This window comes from Topomyia yanbarensis, chromosome 2 (assembly GCF_030247195.1).
Source record: "Topomyia yanbarensis strain Yona2022 chromosome 2, ASM3024719v1, whole genome shotgun sequence".
In the NCBI taxonomy this organism is placed as follows: Eukaryota; Metazoa; Arthropoda; class Insecta; order Diptera; family Culicidae; genus Topomyia; species Topomyia yanbarensis.
The window spans coordinates 58,350,308-58,364,782 of NC_080671.1; the positions used below are offsets into that span (position 1 = coordinate 58,350,308).

Sequence of the window (14,475 nt, forward strand, 5' to 3'; positions counted from 1 at the left end):
TTACGGCCTAATTTTGAATGGAGATTCAATTGAATATGATTCATCACTGTTCTTCTGAGGCAGAAAAAACTAATCTGCAAAATTTTTAATCTGTAAGTTCACTGATATAAAAGGTTTCGATTTCATGAAAAGTTAGGAAAATTGTGGAAGGATCTGAATATTTGAATAGAAAAATAAGCAGTTGCTTGTCTGACAATATTGCAGAACACATTATGCCAAATTGCACAGAAGTCTTGAATTTAGTTTCATTTAAATTGAAATGATCATAAAATTGGGTTAGAGCCAAATTAATCTCAAAACTGATATTAAGAGTACAAAATAAGAGTTGAACCGCCTCTCCTCATCGCCTACCAGATCAGAAATTTTGGGGTAAATTTCGACATTCTTTCCTCTTAAACATTATCTGGAATGGTATACGTGAACTTGACGCTGATTCCCATCCATGGCGATAGTCTTGATGCAAGTTTCGTTTTTCATCACGGTAAAACATGATTTGATGAGAAACTGTGTGTAAAATATCGTGGAACATCTTGAATATGAACTATATCAAAATACGTGGTTCTTCAAAGTTTTTATTGAATTTTCATACACATTTAAAACGCATACATTGAAAGCTATAAACTATTCATACCCCTTCCAAACTTCGGTGGTGGATTGGTAACTAGAAAGTGAGTACCTCGTGCTTCTATCGGTACTCCGTCGCCCATCGGAATCGCTCCAGCTCGGCAGTTTTTGTTTTTGTAATCATTCATATCGCCGCAGGAGAACGCCATGAACGCGTTTCTGTTTAAAATAGACTCCGTGAAGTATTCGTATGATCGACCATGGCTACATGCACCGGTAAAATCATTCATTCCTCCACATCCGGGTTGATTGGCTCGGCCGCCGTTGGGATAAAAGTCTACATGACCGAGGTTTCTGTCATAACCCAGCAAACCAGCGCAAGTGTGAATCACGTCAACGAAGCGTGCATCGCTTGGATCGAGTAGTTTATCCGGTTGCTGATCTTGGAAACCGGGTAGTGCTGGATCTAGTCCCGTAACCCGGGAAACCTTGCCAGACCGAACGAAGCTTCCAGCAAATCCTGAAGTATGGGCTCCTAAGCTGTGACCTACGATGTGTACGGAGTTAAGGTCAGTTCCCCTTTCCGCAACCATTCGATCCACCAGGGCACCTACGTGTCGACCTACGTCTCGTGTGGCAAATGCTGATTTGAAGTAGAAAGTGTCATCCGCTAGAGGACTCCAGTCAACCACTGAAAAAATATATCTACATCGTTCTCCTTACACTGGTGGTGTTTCATGATTGATTGAATAAATGCTGAAAAAGTTACCGAGAACATTCATATCTTGTCGCATTAGATACGCATCTTTGATTTCTTGACTAAAGGGACTACTGATGGAGTTACGCCAACCATGGATCACAAACTTGGTTGATAGGGTTGGATCGTAGGATGAATCAAGCATCAGTGGAGCTGCGGGATCGTTTATGAATTTGAACGCTTTTGGATTACGTCGGGTGTTTCTGAAAATTTTTATAGATTAAGTATATGTTCTAACGTCTATAAATTAGCAGGGGACTGGAAGTTGCGAAAGGATTATTTTGAGTCATAGTACTCAGGGTAGAGTAAGGAGACGAAGAAGAAAGTATACGAAAGCGTGGAATAAGGTAACATGAGCAAGCTTATAGTCAGGATACAGGATCAACTCTTAAATTCGCAATGTTGTCGCGACTCTTTAAAGGGTTAAATAAAGGTTGGAGCCATTTGGTATGCTTATCGCTTTTCTTCTGTAGAACGAATTTTGTTTTAATTAATTATTTATTTATGAACATGTAGTTGTTTCAACATATGAGCGACCGAAAATAAGAATAGCAAGAAAAGAACGTGCTTTGTAAAACCCGCTTTAAATATATTAGAATGTAGAATGTAGAAAACCCCTAGTCCTGCGTGATGTCCCTCAAGTATCATCAGCTTAATCAATAGTCCTTTTCTTGAGCGGGACACCACGCAGGCCAAACGGGTTGTTCAGAAACATAAATAGTATTTTCGTTTTTGGAGCTGTCGTCAATTCGGCGCTGGCTTAGTTTTATCACTAAGTTAGTGTCGGATTCTTATGAGATAAAGTCGAAATGAAAATTCCATAACAAATTTCGTTGGTTTTGAGCCCTTCACGTGAAAATATGGTTTTAATCAATTTTCTCCTTAGTGGAAAAAAATAGTTTTACCTAAATATTTCCCCGCTGAGGAGAAATATAACATAGTGTAAATCAAGGAGCTTTAAACTCTAAACACCTTGGTGTAAATTACATTAGCTTGCAAATACGAATCAATTTACGATTTTATTAGTCCTCTCCTTAATCAGAACTCTTTTTCTTGCTGGATATCGCACAGTACTATCAGTTTGCTCAAACAAAAATAGTGTTTTCGTTTTTGGTCCCAACAGCAATCCGGCACTAGCATAGTCCTGTCACTAAGATAGTGTCGGATTCTGATTAGACGAAGTCGAAACGCAAATTCCATAACAAATTTGATCAGATTTATATTTTAAACGTCACTATTCCCTACTATACGCGTCCATATCACGATATTTACTCACTGCCTGTGCATGTAGAATGTGACATCGTCATTACAGTTGGCCCCTGCACGTTCAGCCGAAGTATCGTTCGGCATCGTCAAATCCACAATATGTGGTGTTCCCTTATCATCCGGCAAGAACATCCAGGTCACTCCGTAGTTTGGATCTATGTTCCTTAGTTGATCCATGTCACATCTCACTACAAAAAAACAAGCGGAGAACCGATCAGAATTACCATGCTTTTTCAGCATATCGGTGCGTGAGAGTTTTGCCCACATTCAAACAGGCTCTTGAGCAGCAAATGTTGACACATGAACGGAATTAGAAAGTCAAACATGACAGCCTTCCTTAGACGTCTATCGCGATCTGGTACTAGGGTTACTAATCATTATAAGTACGTGGCTGCAGTTAACAAACTGCCTCTGATAAAAATAACCACTCGATAGAAGGCCGATGCGATTGAAATCGCCAAAAACACTTTTTCTCTCACTGATGTCCAAATTGCTACTAACTATTATAGATCGCGCATTCTGACCAACATTATCGTTCTGGTGTTGACTGGTACCGCGGAACTCATACGGGGACACTCGTTTGCTAATGACTAACTGTTTATCGAGGCACAATGATGGTGAGATAGCTGGTGTGATCAATAAAGGCCCAAGGTAAATTGGCTTCGGGTAGTTTGAAGTGTCACGCTTCGGTCGTTAATGTACGCATTCTATCCATATGTCGAAAACTGATTCGGAACTGAGTTTATCCAACTCGATACACTACGTAGCAACATTGGTCACACAAGCAATTTTTTTATACACTATGTTTTCTTATGCGCACCTGTAGTTAACATTAGTGTTGCAAGAACAACTGTTACTCCGAAAATTTCCAGCCCTTTCATTGCTATATTAGTTTAGTTGGGGGAACTAAGGAAAACTGAAGCATTTTCTGCACATCGTTCTTTGTTTTAAAGACTTTCTTTTGGAAAGCGATACCTAGCATAGGCGAATGACTGTTATCAGTTTTCTGTCAATTACGCAAACGCTTTAAACATGGAAACATTTTTGTTTCAATTACCTAAAACTGGTTTCATATTTTTTTTGCAATTCAATGAATTTCTTACCGCGGTGCAGTCATAAGGGTTTACGCTTTCTGCTATAACTAACAGCTGCACAATCGACCCACCTATCGAGAATCTTTCTTAGTCTCGAGATAGAAAATGTGAGCTTCCCTGAAAATTTCAGCTTATTTGGTGCACTGGAAGTGGTTCCGCAAACAGCTCAAAGTTTGTATGGGAAAAATTGACTAAATGAATGGAGAAACGCATCAGTTTCACATTTCCAGCTCTAGGTGGCACTGCCACCTTAATTTTGCTCACGAGATACACTGGAATGTATCTCGTGAGCAAAATTAAGAATCCTATTGTAACAAAAAATCGACTCGTGAAGACCGGAAGTCAATCGGATAAAACCACACAAGTCATAGGCGCACAAAGTTGAGGGTGTCATGTGCTGTAGTTGGGGTGGCTCTGTCGAAAGTGAAAAAATCGCTGTTGATGAATGCACGATTTGCATGAGGTAGTTAAATTCGACTACAGGAATTTCAACTTATAATAACACGAAATGCTGACCATTTTCGAAGGATAGTATCTTCGGCACACTGGACCAACATATCAAGGGCTTTCCGGTGAAGAATAGGTTGATTCAGAATTATCCCGCTAGGTGGCGCTAGAGCGTATAAAAAAGACCATAGGTTTTTTTAAATATTGGCCCATATCTCGTGATCGTTTATAGTTGGCGGGGTGGAGTTTTTGACAAAGTAGATTATAAAGTCAAGGGCTTTTCTTCTTTCACATCACGAAGACCATCTACAAAAGTTTATTTTCAAGCCAAACAAATTGGGCACTAGAGGGTTAATAGCCACTTACTTGAAATATTTGGAAATATTTATTACTTCAAATCCTGCTTAGAGGTTATTTATATAACTGATAATCAGTTATATAAATAACCTCTAAGCAGGATAAATAAAAAGACAATAAAAATCAAATGCTCATAGAAACCGATCCTGAGCAAACGGAAAACGTTATTTTTCATCATTTTATTGTACTTTACAAAATATTATTATCGTTGTTGTGTGATTGAGTTTTTGTGTCAACTCTATGCATTCTCAAAAAATACATTTCAGTAAATATTGAAATTTTGTACAATTTTTCGGTGAGCAAATTTGTGTTTATTAGATACTCAACCTAATCAAACTTCCCATGCGAAGCATTGTCCCCAATCCTTATTTCGGAAAACCTGTTCAAAAAGAGCTCTTTGACAACTATGGAACCTCGGCTAAGAGTTCAGTTACAAGATCCAATTCGCACTATTTCCCAAAGGTCCACATGATGCCTAAAACAATAGGTTCTCAATGTAGTGATCAGACAATATACGTTCAAAATTGTTATTATATAATGTTTAATTAAATTACTCCATATCTACCGTTATGTGTTCGACGCACAGAGGAGTAATTAGGGTCGAATCCTGGCCAAAATTATTTGCTGCTGCAATTGTTGTTATTATGCTTTAATATGAACTAAAATAGACAATTACTAGTTTTTGGAACAATTTGGCATTTACTCACCTACCAGTGCAGAGGCCAGTTTTCTATATCCTTTCGAATACTAGTAATTTCTAGGTGATCTTTGTGAATACATTTGTTTTTCCAGTTGCGTAAACATTTGTTTTTCCAGTTGCGGATCGGACAAGATCGGAAGAGTTCTAATATTTTTTGTATATCTGAAATCTTGTTTTGTAATACTGCTTCAGCAACTTTGCCGGATCTAGTCGTATAATGTATCTTTTTTATCATTCAAGTTTGGAATAAAATGTTTAAAAAAGGTATTTTTTAAAGTTGGTGCAATACACAGCAAGTCTACTTTTTTAGTTAGTTTTAAACTGACGTTAAACAAACGGTTGTGTTGAACTACGTTTGTAATAATATTGTCTTATTTAATACAGTCATCATCACTAGAAAGCGATTTTGCTGAATACATAACGAAAACGATTAAAATATCACTTAAAATATCACCATTGGGCATACATGCAAAAATTCTTTAACAATTTTTTATTTGAATTTTTCCACGTTATACAATAAATTCTTAGGTATGTAAAAAAATATAACAAAACAAAAAAATCGAAAAAAATATTTTGGTTTTTGGCCAAGAATTTGTTCTAGTTACTCCTCTGTGCGACTGGGTACCCGGGTACCGTTTTAGGCTTCAATTAATGAAATTCCAATGTTCCATAGTTGGAAATTGAAGCTTTGTGACATCTTAGAACTTCACTTAATGAAGCTTTTGGGTTAATAATATTGTTGATATAGTAAGGGGGAGCGAGGAGGGGCTCCTGATTTTTTTTGCTGCGTAACAAGCCGACGAGGGTACCCGGGTACCCACAAAACTAAAATGCCAATAACTAAGGCAATTTCCAACCGATTTCGAAACTTTCAAGTGTTTTGGGTTCTGGAACTCATCCACTTTTGGACTTGGTGAAAGTGAATCGGGAGGGAATCCGAATTTCCGGAAGTATGTTCCAGTGCTGGGATACTATTTGTGAATTTCAATGGAATACTGGCAATATGGGTATCAAAATTCTTGGAATTGCATTAGCAGGCTGTATCTTGTGGTTTTGGAACCATTTGGTGATTTGAACTAACTAACTAACTAACAAGAACCAGATACATTCATCCAGTCCAGTTTCACAGAATCTAAAAGTGAACAAGCTCTTGAATCCAAAAAAAATCTAATAGTGTCCGTAAAAAACCGGTAAATGAAAGCCATAGTTATGAACTTTCAGTTTGTGGATACCCGGGTACCCTTGTCGGCTTAATAAAGGTGTTTTTTGGGCATACAGCGGTAAAGTTTTTTTTCAATCCAATTATTTTGGTTTAAACCCCTAAACTAAGACCTCCCCCACCCCTGGCTACGGCACAGAACAGGAGTGAAGATTTGATTGAGGAAGGGAAAAATTACATCATTAGAAGTAGTAAACGATTGCGCTGAACGAAAAGTTAAGCTGCTACACGATTACTGCGAAAAAATTACTAAAGATTAAGACCAACTCCAGTATCTACTCCAAGTAGCAAGCATAGACAGAATATTCCAGAAACCACACGCATTAAAATAAAGGAAGGCATTGTAATACATGAAAATGAATAAGTGTAAAAACTTGGGTGTTCTAGTTGAACTTTAGTGAAAAATACTTTTGGAACGATAATTCAAATTTGGAATCTTTGAGCTGAAAAGAAATTTCTCGCTGAGAACGAGAATTATGTTCAGCATTAGGAATTCTTGACCTTATGATCTATTTTACCGAAGATTTCGCTCCGTCAAGTGTTTACGTTCACGAGGCATGATCTAATGTAAGCAGAACAGGATAAGTTATAAAAATCCAAGCAAAACTGTTCTCCTAAGGAAAGTTCATGACTTTATAGTTCATTTTGCCAAAAGCCCCAATTTCTGGTCGCACACCTGAAAACTTTGTTCTAAAATGAAAAGACATAGCGCGTGAGTACTTAGCTAAATCACAATATTTTCCAAGATATATCCTGATTCATCTCCCTACCTACTAACACCAATTCTATCCTGTGACACTTGTGGATGATGCAGAGAACTCCTTGGTCATAATTGTCACAAGTGTTGAACTAGCATTCCTTCCTATCCCAAATTTGACCTCGCTGGGCGTGGCCATCTACGTTATTGATCATACTACAATCTTAGTCTCTTTGAATTGCACGTTGAGTATGGTATACTACTCCCAAATATCATACAATTGGTTCAATATGCACTTTTCCGAAAACTCAATTCCGCCATGTGTGTCCGTTCATAAGATATGACCAACATAGAATGTATAAGAAAATCCCAGGTGCTCTAGTGTCACCCAATGGTAGAATTCTGAACTAAACGGTACTCCATCGAGAAGCCCTTGACTTTATAATCTACTTTGTCAACGACTCCACCCCGCCAACTATAAACGATCGCGAGATATGGGACAATATTAAAAAAAAAACCTATCAGTCTTTTATACGCTCTAGCGCCACCTAGCGGGATAATTCTAAATTAACCTGTAATTCACCGGAAAGCCCTTGATATTTTGGTCCAGTGTGCCGAAGATATCATCCTTCGAAATGGTCAGCATTTCATGTTATTATAAGTTGAAATTCCTGTAGTCGAATTTACCTACCCCATGCAAATCGTGCATTCATCAACAGCGGCATTTTTCACCAGAGCCTAAAATTCTCATACCTATTCAATGAACGACGAAATTCAGAGAATTCATTTTCGTCCTTTCCCTGCCTCTTTCGTCGCTAACTGCATGAAAAAATAAAACAATAAAGGCGATATCCCCTCCTATCTCGATTCTATGAAAACGAGTAGCAGCAGCAGCGACTTTCGTTTTCCTATGACAATCCGAAGTTGCTATTTCGTTTTGATGCATGGTCAGTAATTGGCGATTTTCATTAAACGATATTAATGCAATGTGCATCTAATAATGCAACTAGAACATAGTTAAAATACGAAATATGCGCACCGATCAGGCTTCCGTCTTACAATACCATCATTAGCTCGCAAATCTACAGAATCGAGCATCGACAAAGGGACCGTTCATAAACCACGTAGACTTATAGGGGGGACGGGGGGGGTCCGGCAAAAGTCTACGTTTGTCTACGAGGGGGGAGGGGGGGTCTGTGAAAAAGTCTACGTAAACTTTTATTTTTTGTTATTCTCGTATTACTAATTATGAATGGGATTTAAAGAGAGTTGTGTTCAAAATATCAATCTATTCAGTATTTATGCAGAAACTTCAAAGCTAGTACACTATTGAGGTAACTACTCGTTAAGCGACCACTCAACCCAGAACCCACGATTTTTTTTGACAGCCTCACACGTTGTTGTTTCTTGCGTATATTTTGATATAGTTTTGATCTAGGAATAATACAAAATGACAGTTCTAAAGAAGATCGCCCAAAATTCCTCTCGACGGAAGATTTTGACTGTGAAATCATCTGAGACACCCCTAGTTAGCAGCCATGCATGGACCATTAACCTTCCGGCAGTCGCGCTAGTGCACTGAGTGCACGCTGCTCTGAAAATCTAGCGAAATCGTCTTAGGACACCAGCAGCTGCTCGTTCTGGGGGCCATAAGCGCGACTTCCGGAGGGTTAAATGCATGAACTATAAAAAGTTAAAAAATGGTCAAGGTTAAGCATTGTAACAACAAAATACCCGATTTTTAACAATAAGTAGATTATTTTTTTTTATTTATTAATTTCGGTGGTTAAAGCAGTAGTGTAGTTAAACTTCTACAACAAAGTGTTTACTCGAGTTAGTCAGTTTCTCTTGCAATCATTTACACTGATTTCAAAATCTTTAAACACCCGTTAAATTTTACGTCTTGACCCTATGCAATTCCGTGCAAACCGGCTCTTCTATATTTATCTTCGAAAATATTCGGAGTTAAACTTTAATACTTTGCGATAATACTCTAAGGTGATACGGCTATTAATAGGGATCTTTAATTTGGAAAAATTGAGTCAGTTTTTCATATGTATTAATAGCGGGTGTCCTTACGAGTACACTAATATCATTCTTTAACCTTAATTATTCTTTTCTGATTTTTAAATAAAAAATAAAAAAACAAATTAAATTCAACCAACAAACTGACAGTTGTCCTACTAAATGACGTATCTGCAAATATCTCGTTCTCCTCATTGTTAACCGGGACAGCACCCCACATAGCATGATCTGGTACTTTTGCAATCCGCTAGCAGCCTGCCATCCCAAGTTTAATCTGCAAACTATGGTAGATCTGATAAGGCAACCTATGGAGTCGTGTAAGTCTCATGGGTTTGGATGTGTTAATGTCCTAAAAGGAAACAAACTAAAAATGTTTGTTTTAATAGTTTCGGGCCTAAGAATTGAAAAAGGACTGAGATATTAAATTGCGGTACTAATCTGCATCAGAATATGCCTTAACCCGCACACCCCTAAAGATCCCTATTACATAAGAAATATAAATATTTCAATAGTTTCGTTCCCTTAATCAAATGAGGCAATTTAGATTATCTTATTATTTTGTTTGTTCACGAAAAGTGAAATTTCTGTGCATGTTTGGTTTATTATTTTAGTCTAGATGATAGTACACATTGACAGTATTAATTTGTAATTGTTTCTTATAATTTAACAATTTTGAATGCACCAGTAAGACTCAAAAACTGTTTAGCAATTCTGCATTGTTGGTGTAGGTCACACTTCGGCCAAAATTTAAGCTAGTTATAGCAATATATCTTTTTACATATATTTGAGTGACAAACCTTGAAAAGAAGTATTCCGCTACACAAACGTTGGAAAGCACCTTGAATCGGTATTAATTCATTTGATCAATCATAGACAAAAAACCAATGTGAAAAACCTTTCTTTAATATTTAAAAAGCTTGAAATAAATCTAAACGCTAATTTTTATTTGAACATTATAATGTGCTTCTTGCTAAATTCTTGGTTGGTAAAAGTCTACTAAGGTCTACTAGGGGGGAGGGGGGGGGGGGGTTAAAAATTCTCAAATTTCGGTCTACGTGGTTTATGAACGGTCCCAAATAAATATCATTGCTAGTGTATGTTCCTTTCCCCAGCAGTAAGTTCAATATCGAATGTACCAATATCATTCTGAATCTCAAAGCGAAAACGAGCGTGTGGAGAGAATAATGAAAACGCTCTGCTACATGCTTGCTTTGTCCTAGCCTGTTGTCTCATTTTCGATTTCGCAAAGTGCTAGTGGTATGGAAAGAAGCTTCGTTCTTTCGTCATTTTTGCCTGATTTTGGCAAATGAAAAAACATTTTCCGACTCTGTTTTTCACTTTCGACAGAGCCACCCCACCCGAGCAAAGGCGGATAACATAATGATTTCATATTGATATCATGTTTTGTTATCATTGTTATTATTTTGTTATTATGTTATCATCTTAATAATTTGCGAATAACTGGATCATGACAGAATTTGTTTTCGCTGCCGTTTTTGATGCCAGCATTGAAAATCTCGAGGCATTTCTACAGTTTGACGATTTTACTTCAGTTTCCAAGTCGAAGGTAATATAATTACACACAGAGTGAGTCGAAAATTAGGGTGACGTTTGAGATTGATAGGTAAATCAGCTACACCCAAGTAGCATTTCTAATTTTATAGCACACTACAAGTGCTATCTAAGTTTTAAGGAAGGCTTCAGAAGGACTATAAAACCTTAGTGGTTACAAGGGTAGTTATCAAAATGAAAGTAAAGTTTTACAGTAATTCAGTATATGTATTTATTACAGCTTAAATTAATTTTTTTGGATGACATTTCGTCGCTGTTGTGCTATCTTATGACAAGCGCCATTTAGCACATTTCGAGAAAAACGATTTTTAAAGTTTTAGATTGAATATCTTGAAACTTATAAATTATAGAAACAATTCAGAGAAGACAATCGATGCTTCTGTCTATTTTGTATTAATCCCTCAAATATCACGAAATTCGGTTGACTATGTTGCGAGTTTTCACTATAAATGTAAACAAAAGTCGCACTCATACGTGTCGTAGGCGTGTATTGATGGCAAAATTTGTATGGCGTGTCATAATTGTGCATGGAAAATTTTCCATAGAAAAAAAGCATCAATTATTAACTTTTATTAATATCTTCGGCTTTATTCGGCCTAGAAACAATCGATGAGATGCATTTTGAAGGAAATTGAGCAAGCAATCTAGAAAAAATAGTAATTTTCAATTACAGTGTTGCCAAACATGAAATATTGCCAATTTAAAAGTAAAACTGCATATTTCTCGCAATACATGTATTTTTATTTTAAAAATTATTATGCCATTGTGTTCCTCAGACATTTTTACATATAAAAACATCTAAAACTTCTACATTACTTAAGCGAATCCCAAGATACAGTGATTTAAAGCAAAAAACTGACAATTTCTCATCACTTTTTTCGCTATACCTCAGTAACCAAGCAAAATTTCAAAATTCTGAAAACACCATTTTGTAGAGAATTTTCAGATTAGTAATGTTGCATATCTAACTCAGTTTACCCCAAAATGGCGTTTGTCATAAGATAGCACAACAGCGACGATTTGTGATTGGCATCCCCCATTAGAGCTTATATAGTCGCACAGTGTAGGCTAGCTGGATAAAACATCAAAATTTAATTTGGGTTTTTTTGAAATTTCATCGAGATAAACGTTCCAATCCGTTTAAAATAATTTTAATCGGAAACCCCCATTGTAAACTCAAATCGACATACATTTAACCGCATCCAGGAAAAAAATGATGCGTGGGTGGCATTAGGCGAAGCAACCTACAAATGTTATTATTGGTCCTGGCATTGGTTTTGCTGCGGCGGAAAAAATATTATTTGTATATGAAATGTAAATTTAACGTCCGTCAAAAGTGTAGGGGAACTGGGGGTAAGACGGACATGTTAAGGTTATACTCAAATAAAACATAGTAAAAGCATGTTTTTGTCAACATGAAATACTCTATATTGTAGCTCCATATGTTGGCTTTCGAGTGCCCAGAGGGATTATGTTACAAAAATCGACAAGTATCTTTTTTGAAAGAAATAGAAAACAAAGAAATATCTGCACTTTTTCCAGACTGCGGGTGAAACGGACATATGGTGGGGGTAAGACGGACATGTCGCCGGAAGCATGATCACAATACGAAATATTAAAATTTACTGTTTCTAACGGATGTTTTGTATAGTTTGTGGTTCTTCTTAATATATATGTTCAATTCGAGGTGAAAAATTACGTTTTGGGGTTCATTTTAAAGTTGAAGCAAATGATGTAGTTTCTAATATCGTTTTTTCCGTTTGCATAAAGAGGCTATACAATCAGTTCCAATGATCAGTCAAATCATTTATACAAAACTGGAAAGTTACATATTAAATACGCAATTGGTAACATCAGTTTCTCGATTACGCATAGCCAGAATACACATACCTGCACAAAGTCTTCTACCTTTTCCAAAGGAATTCCGTATTCAGCCTAGGTCACATTAACGTACATCTTGCAGTCTACTACATGTGAGACTTCAGATAATTGGATGGTTCTCCACGTTTGACTGCTAGAATTTCGTTTCTATACGCGAGACATTCATATAAGGATGAATCAATCGAATTAATCAAGACTGGCCGTCTTGCCCCACCAGTACACATATTTTTTAAACGCTCGCACTTATTTACTCGTATAAGAACTTACCTGTTATTTTCCACGAAGATGTCATTTAAGAGTTACATTATCGAAATACAAGAAAAAATCCGCGAAAAAAATGATTTTTTCCTTGATAAACCTTAAAATCAGAGACGTAAAAATTACATCCGCACGAAGATGCACTACTGATTATCAATGTTTACTTAAATTTTTCGCTTTCAACAATATTCAAGGCCTACTGAGTGCTTCATAATGCAAGGATATCTATAAAGAGAGATGCAATTGAACTTTATATGCTATATGCCTAAAATAACCATGTGTCCGTCTTACCCAACCTGTCCGTCTTACCCACAGTTCCCCTACACAAGTTTTTGTGCCTTAAGAGTCAGGTGAACGGCATGAAAAACCTAACATCGATTGTCTTACAGAAAAATTTGATGTTCCAATGATGCACAGAGATATTTCAGCAGCAAGAAACTTTGAAGAAACTTTGAGGAAAACCAAAACAAAAAGCCTTCAAGAAAAAGAATCGACTCAAATTCGCTCAGTAGTACATTTCTATGGTACAATGTTACGATGAAAAAATCAAATTGGATGGACTGCTGAAGTTATTAACAACAATATTTGAACCACAGTAGTTTGGTAAGATCAAATCGGTCTCAGAGTACTATTATCGACGTTATTTTTTCTACCATAAAAATGTATCGATTTGTTTCATAACCACTCGAATGAACTTTGGAATTGATCTGCTACTAAGCTACTTTGAACTACCCGGACATTATGCAGGGTGATTAGCACAGTGAAATTCCTTGTAAATATGTAGATGTCCAAATGATTCAGTTAAATCAAACTGATTTAAACGTCTTAGTAATATAGAACGGCGTTATTAAGACCGTGGGGATAATTCGGACCCCCTCGCACAGTGATCGGAAACGCCAAAAACGTGAACTTAATTCACTAGAGGCCAAACCATATATTCACAGGGTGTCTTTGGAGGAATTGTTCGTATGAATGTTCCCCTCAACCTGATAACAATTGAAATTAGGCATGGCTTACTATGATCAAACTAAAAAAAAATAACTTTTTATACTGATGAGATAGAAAGTTGGTGTCTTCGACAATGTTTTAGAAATGCTCATAGTGAAAAATTTTGTTAAGGAACTTGAGCTTGTAGGATTAAAGGTTATCGATTTATAAGGCGTTTTCTATGACAACCCCCTTAAATCTAGTTTTTTTTAATTTAACTTATTTCATTGCGACTTTTCGTGCAAACTATGTTCAAGACAAACATGTAGGTATCAAAACTACGTAATATTGTCGAAGACTGTATGAAAAAATACTCCTTCGTTTCAAAGTTATTGAGGAAAGTCTCTTATGAAAAATTTCTAACCCTATGTGCGGGGTCGGGACTCGAACCTAGGTGCGCTGCCTACAAGGCAATTGATTTACCAACTACGCTACGCCCACCCCTCATATTTGTGTGTTGCATTGAATGGTGTAATAAAATGTTGTATACGAGGGCTCGCTTTGGAGTTGTGAGCTTAAATAGTGAAGAAAATTAAAATAACCGCTCGAAAAAAAAAATTATGTCACGGTCGCATTATTTCGGATCTGTCAACTTTAGATGTTTAGTATCTTTGAAGTATATAGTACTGTATAGTACTGACGATTACTAGC

General features: G+C 36.7%; 1 protein-coding gene across 2 annotated transcripts; it reads right to left on the reverse strand.

Moving 5' to 3' along the window:
- Positions 1-605: 605 nt before the first annotated feature.
- On the reverse strand, positions 606-3,151 carry LOC131682170 (lipase member H-like). 2 transcript variants are annotated; one of them, XM_058963433.1, is made up of 4 exons: positions 2,853-3,151; positions 2,598-2,775; positions 1,334-1,524; positions 606-1,255 (listed from the first exon to the last, which is right to left on the reverse strand). In XM_058963433.1, exons 1-4 carry the CDS (start codon positions 2,911-2,913, stop codon positions 615-617), a joined length of 1,071 nt encoding a protein of 356 aa, XP_058819416.1. In that variant the 5' UTR covers positions 2,914-3,151; the 3' UTR covers positions 606-614. The 2 variants fall into 2 exon arrangements, with proteins under 2 accessions (XP_058819416.1, XP_058819415.1); XM_058963432.1 differs by having other exon boundaries at positions 2,598-2,924.
- Between the last annotated feature and the right edge of the window lie 11,324 nt (positions 3,152-14,475).